Source organism: Neomonachus schauinslandi, chromosome 16 (genome assembly GCF_002201575.2).
Source record: "Neomonachus schauinslandi chromosome 16, ASM220157v2, whole genome shotgun sequence".
Classification (NCBI taxonomy): domain Eukaryota; kingdom Metazoa; phylum Chordata; class Mammalia; order Carnivora; family Phocidae; genus Neomonachus; species Neomonachus schauinslandi.
In genome coordinates this window covers 31,711,304-31,725,720 of record NC_058418.1, presented here as the reverse complement: position 1 = coordinate 31,725,720, position 14,417 = coordinate 31,711,304, and the positions used below count along the sequence as shown (strand labels likewise).

General features: G+C 50.8%; 1 protein-coding gene across 2 annotated transcripts in view; it reads right to left on the bottom strand.

The window, feature by feature from the left end:
- GNAO1 (G protein subunit alpha o1) overlaps positions 1-14,417 on the bottom strand; it is a 158,527-nt gene that overhangs the window by 40,219 nt on the left and 103,891 nt on the right. Inside the window, exon 4 of one of the 2 annotated variants that reach the window (XM_044911487.1) lies at positions 82-123. The exons of the other annotated variant lie outside the window; for it this stretch is intronic. Coding sequence (XP_044767422.1) covers positions 82-123 — 42 coding nt within the window. The remainder of the gene's footprint in view (positions 1-81; positions 124-14,417) is intronic. 2 annotated transcript variants of the gene reach the window in all.

The following is a 14,417-nucleotide window of genomic DNA, read 5'->3' as shown; positions in this document are numbered from 1 at the left end:
TTATTTTGAACAGTAAAGAAACACATTTTCATTAATAGAAAATTTGTATCTCCCTGGATCCACTGAGTAAATGACGAACACCTCAAGAGTACCAGCTCGAACAAAGAGGGACCAGGGCTCTGTCTGGGATGGCTACAGGTCTTGGTCATCCCTAGAGACAAGACTGGAATTGGGGGCAAGGACTTCAGCAAGGAGTGAACAGAACACAGGTGTCCAGCTGGTGGGCCAAGCCCCTGAGAAACAAGTGAGGCAGAGACAAGGGGCTCATTGAAGTCTGGGGTTGCAGGATCTCTGCCTGCCCACCGCCCCCCCACCCCGCGAATAAGGGTGGCACTGAGTATAGCTCTTACCACCTTCTAGGGTATGTGCTTCCCTGGACCCTGAACTCCTACATCAGACTCCTTCTTGCATTTAGGATCTACCACTGAGCTGGGCACACAGCAGGGGCTCAGTAAACATTTGCTGAACAAATGAACTTGGTAGGGAAAGAGCCAAAAAGCATTGTATACCAGGGGGCTAGAAGATTTGGGGTGTAAATAAGTGTTCTCCCTACTGCGGCCTTCCAGGTTGCTTTCCCCTGCTGTACTCTGTAAAGTAAGGGAGCTGTACTGGGTAGACCAGAGGTGGGAAGCTGGCTTCAAATTAAGGACCAACTCTGATCGTGGTGTTGCCTCCCTGGGACACTGGTTACCCAAGAGGAGTCAGGCGAGGTTCAGTGCTGTGATTGATAAGCAGGGGCTGCCAGAGTCAAGGGCTGGTGGTCAATAGTAGCCCACACGCCACATCTCTGCCTCTCTCTGAATGTGATCATGTGAAACTGTCCGAAGTGGCAGAATTAGTGGTGGAAGGCTGCTTACGACGCCTGTGGCCCTTTCCCACAGATTTCACCTTGATTGGCCCTCAGCGGTCCTGTTTCAGGCCAGGGGGAGTTCCAGAGATGGTGCTGGGAGCTACATGAGCTGAGGCTGGGAAGCTAGATGACATGCACTGGGTGTGTGCCGGATGGATGCTGGCCACAGCATTTTATCCTCCCAGAAAAATTTTAGGTGGCATTAATTATAGATAGAAAAAAAGTGTTTTTCCATGATTCACTCAATTAATTAGAAGCAGCTGTTTTTAATAATTTGGGGGCATAGAAGAAAAGGGAAATGTCAGGGCAAGACATACACCTAAAGTTAAGGACACAGGTTAGGGGAGGAATGGGTACACACAGTGAAGGTTATCGGGCAGGGCAGGCGGCGGTGGGCTGTGCTCGAGGCCCCTTCTGAGCAGCAGCTTGCGTGGGACCCCCCCATCACGCAGGGCCCTGCTGACCATGGAAAGGAGCTAGACTCCTATTTTGGGTGTGGTGGGAAGCCATGGAAGGGCGGTGGGAGAGCCGGAAGTGTGACCACAGAGAGAACACCAAGGAGTTTACTGCAGTCACCAGATGAGAGATGGCAGAGGTTTGGGGGGGATGTCGGAACTGGAAGCGCCCTTAGACACGATGATGCTGTCTCTGCTCCCTCATCATACGAGTTGGGAAAGTGAAGCACGGGGAGGAAGGGGTTGGCTCAAGGCTACAGGGTCAATGGTGGCCCATTGGGTGGCTCTCAGCTTGGAGGTGGGAGCAAGCTCAGGCTAGCGGGGAAGCGGGAAGTGGGGCCTGGCGGTGAGGGAAGGAGCAGGTGGTCATGGAAACCCCCTGGGGAGAGGCCACAGTTTGCACTGCCAAGTAGCCAGGGCCCAGAGAACCTCAGCCTGCTGGGGCTGGCACTGGTGTCCTGAGACTGAGGACTGCAGGTGGAGGGGGCTGTCAGTGGGGCTGGAAGATTCTGAGCTGCAGATTGAGAAGACTGCTCACATCCGAATGAGACAGGACACAGGGGCCACTGTCCGGATGAGGCTGGCGGGACCTGCGGGTGGGGGCACTCAGGGCCCCAGGATTTTCGGCCCACACCCACGCTTCCAGACAGCCAACACTGTGAGCAGTAACTGGACCTGGGGACCAGGCCTTCTTAGCCTCTCTGAGTCTGTCTTCATCTGTAAAATGGGGATGAGAATAGCATGCACCTCATCGCGTGCTGTGAGTTTGGAATGAGTTAGTGTAGTCAAGTGCTCTGCGTGATACATGGTAAGAACTCAACATAATGGCCACTGTGCTTTATTAATCACGTTTGTCTAGAGCTGCTCCAACTGAACCCTTCAATCAAGCGCAATGGCTGAGCTGTGTTCCGCTTGGAAGAAATGAACAGTAAAAAAACTTTAAGTCAGGAGTCTAGCTAAAAATAGCTCACCGAAACAAAACAAAAAAATCACAACGGCCAAATTAAAAAACAACAACAAAACTGCTAATCTCTCTTTATACATAGACACACACATAAAAATAATGAAAAAAATCACTGGCTTCTGGGGTAGAAGGGTCAACAGAAACACGGCCCTGCCTCCTGTGGCCTCTTCATCCCCTGGATAAGCAACGGAGAGCAAGGCCAAGGAAAATGGAGCCTAAGAGGTTCCCCGAGCCGGAAGCTAGTGCTGGGGCGTGTCTAGATCTTCCCGATCCCCAAAGCCTGTGCTTCCGGCTCTACCACGCGTCTTGATCTTCAAAGGCACATCCAAGTCACCCCAGGGGCCTTCATGAAGTGTGTTACACAGTCCAGTAATATTCCCGGGGGCTCGAAATGGAAAACCCTCAATCAACTGTATTGCTCACGGGGGCCAAAGCTCCGTCTTCTAGACCACCGTATTCTGACAGTGTTACCATTGCCGACACTGGCCAGGACTGATCACGGTTGGCATCAGCTGGCCCGTGTTCATATGGCCACAGAGGCTGGCCTTAGAGCTCTTGGAAGTCCAGGGGGATGTGGCCTTGCACTCGCCGAGACAGAGCCACTTGGATGGCGAGTGGGCTGGTGAGAACTAGCACCCCGGACGTAGGCGCAGGGGTCAGGCTTCTGGAACTGACACGGCAGTTCGCTGGGAACCCTGACAAGTTGGTGGGAGACGGGGCAGACCCTAATTTGTAAAATGAGGTTTAAGTAGAATTCCTCTCATCGGTGGTTCATCTGGTAGCCCTGAAGCAGTCCACGAAAACTCAGGAACGCCTATGGTCCTGCCACAGACACACCATCAGCTCCATCAAGGGCTGCCGGGCCAAAAGCAGGGAGTGACTTTCAGACCTATTTGTATAAAAGTTTATGTTTTGAAAAATATTTTTTTTGATATATATATAAATAAAAAAATTTTTTTTTTTTTTTTTTTTTTTTTTTTTTTTTGCTTAGTTGCCTAGGAAAGTAATTTTTTTTAGGTTTATTTATTTAAGTAATCTCTACACCCACCCAATCTGGGGCTTGAACTCACAACCCCAAGATCAAGAGTTGCATGCTCTACTAACTGAGCCAGCCAGGTGCCCCTAAAAGATACTCTTTTTGCTTCTCTGGGATAAGCCAAACAGGGAATCATCCCATTTTACACATGAGAAAGCTGAAGTTTGGAGAGGCGAGTATTTTACCCAGTGAGACATCTGGAGGTGGGTAACCCTTCAGTTTGGTCCTGGCACTAACTTTCTGTGTGACCTCACCAAGCCCGAGCAATCCAATCTGCTAAATAGTTCCAACTTCTTGTGGTGTCATAAGGATGCCAGGGACGAATATAAGCCTTTTAGGACAGCATGGGACACATGGTGGGCAGCCAGTGGATGTCAGCCATTCTGTGCCACGGGGCTGGCCAAGGGTGAGCTGTGGCAAAAGCCAGGTGGTTCCCACCTTGACTTCAAGCAGCCACCCATTTACTGCACCTGCTTCTTTAAATCCTTTCCATTGTGACACCACAGTATGGCTGTTCTCCTTAGTTGTTTGCTTTTCTTCTCTGAGCTCGAATTTCCATGAGAATTACTCTTCTCAAAGGCTTCAGCTAGCAGCTTACAGGCTGGCACATAGTAGGTCTTTAATGGAAACTTTTCAGGATTATAGGTGGTCCCTTTGAGGGGGCTTTGAGAAAGCCAGAAGCTCTCTCCTTAGAGAAAGCACACAGCCAAACATACACAAAACCCCACCCAGAACTACACATCCAAATGCACATGGGCGTGCGTGCGCACGCACACACACACACACACACACACCAATTTTCCTTTTCTTTTGGGGGTTACAGCCCCAGAATCTCTGGTTAGGAACCTGGTCAATCATAAAAGAGAGGGATCCAAATGGTTCCTAAGCCACAAGAGTTGTTCTGATGGTCTGGGGCCCGGGGAAACAGGGCTGATCTCTCCCAGTGGAGCAGGAAGGCTGGCCAAGTTGCCAGTGTGACTCTCCCCATCCGGCTGAAGATGCTGGGCCCTTACCATCCTCTGCCGGCGCCCCATGAAAATTTAATAATGTGCTGAAGTCTTGGTCCCACATAAATAGAAATGTGTTTCCAACTCCGAGGCTTCAGTTATCAGGAGGAGGCTTTCAGAAATCATTCAGGGAATTATTTGATAGACTGAGTAGACGGCTTATTGGAAAAAGTGATTCAGAGGCAAGAACGAAAGAAGAAAAGGAAGAGCTGGGAGGGGCCGGCGAAGAAGAGAAAGGGAGGAAAGGGGGCCCTGGTGGGGGCGGAGCCGGGACAGGCAGCACAGCGACAGCTTGGCACTTGCCGCTCCGCCAGTCACACGCAGTGCCGCGCCAGGCCCTTTCTGAAAAGGCTTTTATTTGGAAGAATTAGACGCCGACTGGAGGAAGCAGGCCCAGGGCCCCACTTCCCCAGAGTGGGATTCACCTCCACTAACCTTTCTGTAAAGAGCCAGAAAAGCCTTCTTCTCCAGCAGAGAGCCCCAGAAAGGGGCTTCACCTCGGGAGTAAAGACAAGAACGTTCACCTGGGCTGTGTGCTCTGAGCCACCCTGGGGCCACGGACCTGCCTTTAGAGTCAGGCCGGCCTGGGGCTTGGTCCTGGTCTCTGTCATCCATCAGCTGTGTGACCACGGGCAAGTCACTCACCCTTTCTGAGTCTCAGTCTCCTTATCTGTAAAATGAGCAGGATCACAGACTCAGCGCGCTCCTCTGGGCGGGTGAGCATTCCCAGACTTCAGTCCTCTCTGTCCTGCTTTCAGAAGTCCTGCCTGATCCCTGAACTAACCCTGTCCTTCTGTGCACAGTGGTTTTTTTTTTTTTTTCCACTTAACTCACTTCTGAAAAAAGTTAAGTCCCAACTTTGGCCTTCTAATATCTTGGTGATCATGAGCTGAATGGGTTACGTATTTTTTGGAGTCATATTAAAAAGATACATCACTATTAAAATGGAGCGTGTCAGTTACAGTGACACCAGAAACAACAGGGTCTGGCACAAAGCTCCCATTATGGGGTAGTTGGTCACTGCCCTGCCGTGATCACTGTCACTCAGAAGTGCAGGCTGACAGTAGGGCCTGTCCAGGCACATCTGGGTTATTAATACCCTTCCTGCCAAAGCCTGGACCCCAACCTGGGTTCCTAGCTGTTTCTTCCCACCTCTCACATACTACTTGATGTCTACGCATATAGAAGATCACCCCACACAAAGATAACTACATTTTTATTGTCTACTTGTACATAAAGGAGGGAATCTGCCCTCCCTGGCCCAGCACAGCCGCACACATTTTCCTCGTCTTCACAAGTCCTTCCCCCCAGTTTGGTAAAACCTGGAATTCTAAGGAGGGAAAAAGTACTCCATCCAGCACTGCCTGGTTATTTGTCAGTTCTACCTAGCTGACTAACCCAGAATTTCCTAATTACAACTCCACCGGGAAGCTGTAACAGTTTCATTAAAAAAAGAGAAGAAAAAAAAAGCACCCTCGAATCCAAACCTTAGCAAAAATTCTCACCTTGTAAAAACAAACAAACAAACCAATCAAACATAGTAGGTACACTGTGCCCGTGGCCTCAATGCAGCTGAAGGCTGTGTGTGCAGAAGAAACAGGGTTGGGTAGGACTCAGAAGTCCCAGGTCCCAGTTCAGAATCTGGACTCCCCATCGGTGTGATGCTGGGCAAGGCCCCTGACCTCTCTGAGCCTCGCTGCCTCATCTGCAATGGGGGTCAAGGTGGGCTGGCTGGTGAGGCTGCGGGAGGGATGCGGGGCACAGTGTGAGTGCCTTGTGAAGTGTGGGTCATCACAGTAGAGGTGTGGCTGTTTTCTGGTGTAAGGGGTGACTTTTGGGTCTGGCCTTGATTGAGCTGGGAGGCAGGGAGAATATATCTGACCCCCACCCTGGGCACAAGGAATCCCATATCCTATGCCCAAAGGGCTGCTTTCTCAGTTGGTTGATGGCTAATCATCGCTGGAAGATGATTCTCCATCCAGGGGTTTTAGCACTTTAACCAGGATTCCTAGAGACCTAAAAGCCTTTAAAACCCAAAGGGTTCCATCTCTAACTGGGGCATTTAAGGCGTGGGGGAGACAGTGTTGAGTGGGGCTCCATCACCACTTTTTGGATTATATGCCTCTTGTAGGAAGAGTTCTGGGATGATTACAGCTTCCAGAGAACTAGGAGCCTCTCGTTTTGCTCCTAGCGAAGGAACTTGGGTCCCAGCACCAACTCAAACTCTGACCTGGAGCCTCGGTCAGCTCCCACCACAGGCTCTGTGCGGTTTTCCAGAAGTCCCTGAAAAACCAAGCACTTTGACTAGACACAAAGATTTGCTTTCCAGTCCCTCCCTGCCCCGGGTCCTTGCTGCCTGGGCCCGGCAAGCTGTAGTTGCCAGCCAGCCAGCAGGTTCTGGGGACAGGTGACCACCTGGGCAGAGGCACGGCCTTTTGACCTCTGGACCTTAGGCCTCAGCATCTGTGTGTCCCCTGGGTAGGCGCTGGAAGCAGGCACACTGCTGAAGCTACTCTACAGTGATCAGTGAGCCATTTCTGGATCCCTGTTCATGTAGGCGCCCTTGAACGCAGCTTTGTTGAGGCCACTATAACTGGACTCCACAAGAGAAACTTGCTGCTCCCTTCAAAGCTAAAGGACTTTGTTTAGCTGAGCTCGATTCCCTGGAGCCTGTCGCCCTGGCAACGGGTCTTTGGGGGATTTACATCTCCTGCATCACAACAGGGAGCAGCCACTCAGCAAGCGGTGGGGGAACCCACAACACAAAACCCATGCACCTTCCCCCCACCCCAAGAGTGCGCCCCGCAAAACAAAACAGGATCAACAACAACAAAAATCTCCCACAAGTCCATTTGGCCTTGGCTGGCGATCGGCCAAACAGGAATTCAAACTTAATCAAACTTTCATGTCTCCCTTGTAAAGCTCAGGAAATCGGTAATTGGTTTTATAATTGAATTTTCTGATCACGTATTAGAGGCATGGGTCCTGCCAAAGGCCAAGGAATGGCCTGTCTCCAAGAAGGACAGCCAAGGTCCCTGACGGAGGCTCTGGAAGGTAGAGGAGGAGAGCTAACGGCTGGTGGGCTAAGAATAGAGCCTATTATTTATAACCAGAGAAGAAGTTAGTGACAGCTGAGCCTTGCCCTTACAAAGTGGTCTCCCCCAAACAGCCACCCCAGGAGCCCCGGTTTCTGGCTCAGAAAGGAAATCTTTGGCAATGGTGGCCGTGGTGCACGGAGCGCAAGATGGGGTTGGCCGAAGGCAGGGGGGACCATTTTGGTAAGGAGTAATTCCAAGAGCGCTGGAGAGCAGGAGGCCTGACTGGGGCAGGGGCCTGCACAGAGAGACAAAGATGAATCAGGAGCCATTCTGGAACAGGAAGTGAGGGGAAGGGGAAGTCCGAGGTTTTTGGCCTGAGAAACTGGGAGGGAGGCGGTGTTTTCAGTACAAAGAAGGAGAGTAACAATGCATACATATATTGAATCATTATGTTGTACACCTGAAACCAACATCATGTTTTATGTCAAAGAACAAAAGAAGGTAGAAGAAAGCTGCGCTGTGCGGCCAGTTTTGCACCAGCTGGGGTGGCTGGGGTCGGGTGCTGAGAGGTCTTAGCGACAGGGGGGCTGACAGGCACAACGGGGCTTTCATGTGCTCTCGCTAGGTGCTTTACAACCATCTTGTCTTTTCATCTTCACACCAGCCGAGGAGAATGGATTCACTGTTGCCATTTTCCAAGCCAGAAAAGCAAGGCTCGGAGGGCAGAGGTGAAGGATCCGCAGGGCTGGGACTAGGACCCGAGACCTTCTGATCCCAGAGTCACAAATGCAAGCCCTAAAGCCATTCCACCTCTTTACCTGCAGATAAAGCTGTTCCACAGCCGGACAGAAATAATTAGTAAAGGGGTTCCCAACGCTCCAAAGGGAGGTATGGGCTAGGCTGGGAAGCTTGAGAGTCTACACATCAACATTCACTCATCCGTTTAAAAATGTTCATTGCAAAGGCAAGCCACAGCCTGGAGAAAATATTCACAATACATATATCTGACAAAGAACTTGGATCCAGGATACATTTTTTATAAAACTCTTACAAGTCAATAATAAGAAGACATCCCATTAAAAGGAAAGAATAAAAGATGTGAACGGACCCTTTACAAAAGAGGGTATATGAATGGCCAAAAAGCACATTAAAAGGCGCTAAATACCCTTAGTCATCAGGAAATGCAAATGAAAATCACAGTGAAATACCACTGCGTACAAACTGGAAGAGCTCAGATGAATAGGGCTGACAGTTCCAAGTGTCAATGACAGGGCAGTGCAAGCAGGAACTCTCCCACGTCGTTCATGGAGTTTTAAATAGTACAACCACTTTGGACCGAGTTTGGAAGCTTCGTATATGGTTCACATACCCCTGACATATGACCTAGCAATTCCACTCCCTAGTTATTTACCAAGAGAAGTAAAAACATGTGCACACAAAAACTTGTACATCAATATTTTGGCAGCATTATTCCTATTATCCCCAGAAAGGAAATAACTCAGATGTCCATCGACAGATGAATAGATAAGCAAATGGTGGTCTGTTTCTGGGTTAGTCTGAAGCCTGGTCACAACGAAGTACCCAGGTGTTATGGAGAAAGAGAGCAGTGAGATTCCTGAGCCAGACAGAGGATCTGGGAGAGCCAAAGCTTACAGGCATCTAGATCACATTCTGTCTAGTCTTTTTTTTTTTTTTTTTTTTTGGTTTGTTTTTTTAAAGCAAAGGCTTCTGGGGCGCCTGGGTGGCTCAGTCGTTAAGTGTCTGCCTTTGGCTCAGATTATGATCCCAGGGTCCTGGGATCGAGCCCCGCATCGGGCTCCTGCTCGGCAGGAAGCCTGCTTCTCCCTCTCCCACTCCCCCTGCTTGTGTTCCCTCTCTCGCTGGGTCTCTCTCTGTCAAATAACTAAATAAAATCTTAAAAAAAAAAAAAAAGCAAAGTCTTCTGCAGTGGTTGATGTGAGGACAGTAGTCCTTAAGTTCTGTAGGCTGGGTCCTGCACAAAGCACTAAGCTGGTCCCCTGCCCCAGGCACATGGGGAGCCTGGGGCTCAGAGAGGGATGTGGCCTGCTCCTAGTTAGGCCCAGAGCCAGGACTGTAATTGGACTCCACTTGGAGAGCCCAGCTTCGGAGTCAGGCACATCGAGCTCAGAGCCTGGCTCTGCTGCTAGCTGGACAAGTGACTTAGGCCTTCTTTGCTCATCTATAAAATGGCATTAATAATACCTCTCACAGGACTATTGGCACAGTTATATGATATGATGCGGTTTTTCCTAGTAACTAACAACATCAGTAACTAGTACCTAGTGAGCAGATAATATGCATCATTTGACACCCTATCGCTCTCTCCCCAATATATATATTATGGGGACATGCTACAGAGGAGGGAAAGAGGTACAGACGGGCCATATAGCTGGTGAGCACTGGAACCACAGTTCATCAAGGCAGACTGGCAGCTGAGCCTTTTCATCCCATGTAATGTTCCCAAACTCAATCACTCATGTGCCACTTTTATCCCCATATCAGCAGAGCCCCCAAATTAGCTTCATCTTGAGTGATAATTTATGCAAAATTATGGGTTTTATGTGTTAGTGATTTTTTTCTAATACACATTATCATAAATATATAACCTCAAAAGTAAAAATAAAAGGTTTGTCTATATCACTTAATCTCATAGCCACCAAAGTATGTATGTCATGCCAGAGAAGCACTGATATAAAAGAAGAAGTCCCTCGAACACTGGCTCACAGCATATGGGCCCAGGCCCCGGGGCTGTCGTGCACGCCAGCACCAGGCCAGCCCATGTTTACATCGCTGGGATAAAGGAGCCAGGCGAGAAGGGACACTCCACCCCAACTGCCACCAAGTGAGCTCGAAGCTTTGCTCCACCATGTCCCAGACAATCAATGCTCTTTAACCTCTCAGCCGGGTCCCAGCGTGGGGCAGGAGACGGGGCCAAAGGAGCCATAGAAATGGATCTTTCACCACCCTGGAGGTGGTGCTTTGAGGAGCTAGAAGCCATTTGGCTAAAATTCACAGCTGAGCCCTGGGCCAGACACTGGCTCCCTATGGTCAAGAGCATTTTGACTTTTCTTCCTGAGATCATTGCCAGACATTTCCCAGACCTCCTGGCAGTTAGATGTGACCAAGCGACCAAGTTCTGGCCGATGAAGAGTGGCCTGGCCCCTCAAACCTTCCCTTCAACCTTCAATGTGTCTAGCAGAAGACCCTGAGGGCCTGGCAAAGCCACAGATCAGAGAGAAGGAGCTGGCTCCTGACCACATGGACCAGCATCCCCCACCAGCTTTGACCTCAGACCGTGATGTGAATGAGAACCAATCCTTTACTGTGTTTAGCCATTGAGATCGTGGACTGGTTTGTTCTAGCAGGTGAAGTCGGGCGTTTTCTGAAGTGTCAAAGAACTTCTGTAGCTACTGTACTGGGACTTAGTCCTGGGGAGGTACCAACACTTTCTCTAGTATTTCTGAATAACCCTGGGCCCCTCCCACAGTAGACATTGACTGAATAGGATAGGAGACTTGTTGCCCCTGAGCCAGGCACATGCGGTGCAGCACTGGACGGCAAATTCTGGGTCTATTTTATGCACAGGGTAGAGAAAATAGTAGTGTCTTTTTACACTGTTCTGGGGATGTGATGGGATAGTGCATGCAAAACACTGAGGACACAGTGGGCGCCCAGTGTATGGTGGTCTCCCCTCCCCTTGCCCACACTCATGCCGTGGAGCTGTGGGCACAGCTCAGCACACAGCCTCAGAACCCTCCAAACCCAGGGACAACCGTAGTCTGGGTGCAGGTCAGTCTGCTGGCTGGGTGAGAATCTGTTGGCAACACTGGGAGAGAATGTCCTCAAAGCAGGAAAGAGCCAGTTCCTATAACCCCAGAAAAGTGTACGTTTCCAGAGGAGAACAGGCAAGAAAGAGGAGCAGGCCCAGAAAGGAGAGGGAGGCCCAAGTGAGAGGGCAGGGGCAGAAGTGGGTGGGATGTCTAAAGGACACCATCAAGGAAGAGGAAAGACAACCCATAGAATGGAAGAAAATATCTGCAAATCATATATCTGAGAAGGGACTAGTATCGAGAATACATAAAGAACTCTTACAAATCAACAAGAAGATAATCTAACTGAAAAATGGGCCAAGGTTTTTTTTTTTTTTTTTTTAAAGATTTTATTTATTTATTTGACAGAGAGAGACACAGCGAGAGAGGGAACACAAGCAGGGGGAATGGGAGAGGGAGAAGCAGGCTCCCCGCAGAGCAGGGAGCCCGATGCGGGACTCGATCCCAGGACCCTGGGATCATGACCTGAGCCGAAGGCAGTCGCTTAACCAACTGAGCCACCCAGGCGCCCCTGGGCCAAGGTTTTAAGAGAAGAACATATACAAATGGCCAAAAAGATGTAACAAGATACTCAACATCCTTAGTCATCAGGGAAAAGATGTCAGAACTGACAGATATTTACTTTTGTGCCAAGCCCAGAGCTTGGAGCTTGGAAACACAGGATTCCCACCCTTAGAGGGGGCTCACCACGGAGCTGTGTGTAAAGGCTATATACAGGTCAGGTAAGTTTATCACCAAGAGCCAAATCAGGGTAGCAATCAGAAAGGCTAAGTCTTCTTAATAAGAGTCTGTAGACTGAATATATGTGTCCACCCAAAATTCCTATGTTGAAGCCCTAACTCTCAGTGTGGCTGTATTGGAGTGAAGAAGTAATTAAGGTTAAATGAGGTCATAAAGGTGGGGCTCTGATCTGATAGGATTAGTGTCCTTATAAAAAGAGACATCAGAGAGCTTTCTCTCCCTCTCTCTCGCCCTCCCTCCCTCTCTGCGAGCAGGTACCTAGGAAAGACCATGTGGGGACATAATGAGAAGGTAGCCATCTGCAGGTTAGGGAACGAGCTTTCACCAGAAACTGAACGGGCCAGAACCTTGACCTCAGACTAAACTTCTGTTTTTTAACCTACCCAGTGTATGCTTCGTTATGGCAGCCCGAGCAGACGAATGAGGAGCTTACACATACTAATGCACTGGGCAACCGGTCAAGCCCTTGCCACATTGTCCCAAGCACAAGGGAGGCACCACTTTTACCCCCAGTAGATAGCTAAAGAAAAAGAAGGACAGAGCGGATTGGCAGTCCCCCCTACCCCCCAGCCACACTGCTGGCGAGTACCAGGCTCTGTGAGGAGGCAGGCTGGCTACACCGTGCTCGGCGCCGGGACAGAGATGACAAGTCTGTGAGCCCCCCGTGGAGAGATGTCCGGGCCTAGGCTGTGACAACAGGGAGTTCCAAGGCCACTGGAGCCTCTGGCTGGGGGTTCTTTAAGCCCCTACTCAGGACCTGTGAGTGCTATGGGGAATCCAGGTCAGGAGACTGTGCTTCTCAAAGTTAAATTCTGGGTGGTTCTTTTGGTGGCTCTCTCTACTACACCCATGGGAAGCCATCTCCCTGCGCATCTGAAGATGCCATGGCCCCGAGGGCCTCAGGATCTACACAGTCAGCTGGCTAAGAGACCTAGTGAGAGCATATATTCTGGGGTTTTCAAAGGACGACACAGCTAGCAACTAGAAAAGCTGGGTCTAAAACCCAGAACTCACACCATCCTGAGACTCTTCTCAGGCCAAGGCTTGGGGAGGAGGAATGGGCTGGGTCCCTGACACCCTCACTCCACCAAGCCCGCGGGGCTCATGGTGCAAGTATCTGCACGGACTCCTGACTCTGTGGTGGTTGCTTCTGGAGGCTGGAGCACCAAGAGGGCTGGGTAGGGGAGAGCCTGCCTGTAGCTGTTTCCTGGGCTCAACAGAGACATTGGCAAGAGGGACCTTTCAGTCTTGGCAGGTGGGGTGGACCAGAGATATGTACATTCTGACCCCAGCAGACACCCCTCACACCACGGGCAAGTAACTCTGCAGATGGAGTAGAGTTTAACTGAGCATCTACCTGCTCTGGGCCAGGTGCTGTGCTACGTGCTGCGTACTGACTCCACTTGGGAGTCATAGAGGCACTGTCCCTTCCCTATGGCCTAGCAGGGGGTCAAATATTCTACACACACACATTTACAAATGTGACAAGGCCACGAAGTAAGCTCCGAGGGCTGAGAGCATCAGGACAAAAGGCCTGGCTTGGGCTGGGGGGTCAGACAAGGATTCCCAGAGGTGACAGCAGAGCCCAAGTCCAGAGAGGTGGGGCACAGGTGGCGGGAATGAGTTGGGGGGACAGGCGTGGGAGAGAACGTCTCCTGCAGAGGTTCTGGGGCCATGAAGTTGCAGCGTTTAAGGCATGAGAAGCAGACCCTGTGGCGGGAGCACAGACCCAAGGCTGCTGGGCTCTATTTTGAGGGCCACGGAGGGCTGTGAAGCATGTACAAAATCAGCTATGCATGTACAAAAGCTCCCGTTGGCTGTGGCTCGGAGCACAGACTCTGGGGAGGCAGGGGCAGCTGAGTGCTGGTGAGGAGACTCTTGGGGGCTTGAGCAGGGTGGGCAGGGCACTAAATGGGTCTGAGGGATATTCAGCAGCAGCACTGCCCACAGCTCTGAGCTCCAGGTGCCCTGATGGCACCAAGAGACATCTGCCCACGTGCTCTGGGTTTGGGGGTGTGGGTCCATCAATGACATGTGTGCAAAGTATTTGTGACAATGCCCAGAGGCGTCCCTGGCGTCACACCCCCACCCTGAGCCTGCGCCGTATGCTCTGCCACCTCCTTCTTGTCAAGCAAGCAGCTCCTGAAATCCACCTTCCCTCTCCCCACCACCCGGGAGACTTCCAGATTGATCAAACCGAAACTGACAGCTTCCCCCGGCCACTCGTCGGCCCCTGCCACCCCGCAACACGGTTGCCCTTCACACAGACGCAGCAGTGGTAACACCTGACAGTGTTTTTCTGCCTGGCTTAGTGGCTTCATCCCCACGGCTCGGTGCCTTATACACGCCAGTCCACGCTGGGGCTCCCATGGGGCTGGGACCTCACCCATCCTTACAGCCCCGCCCTGGTCCCCACCCCAAGCTGTAGGCCCTGGGTGCTTGTGGAGAGCCCCCACCAGGGCAGGGCCGCCTCTG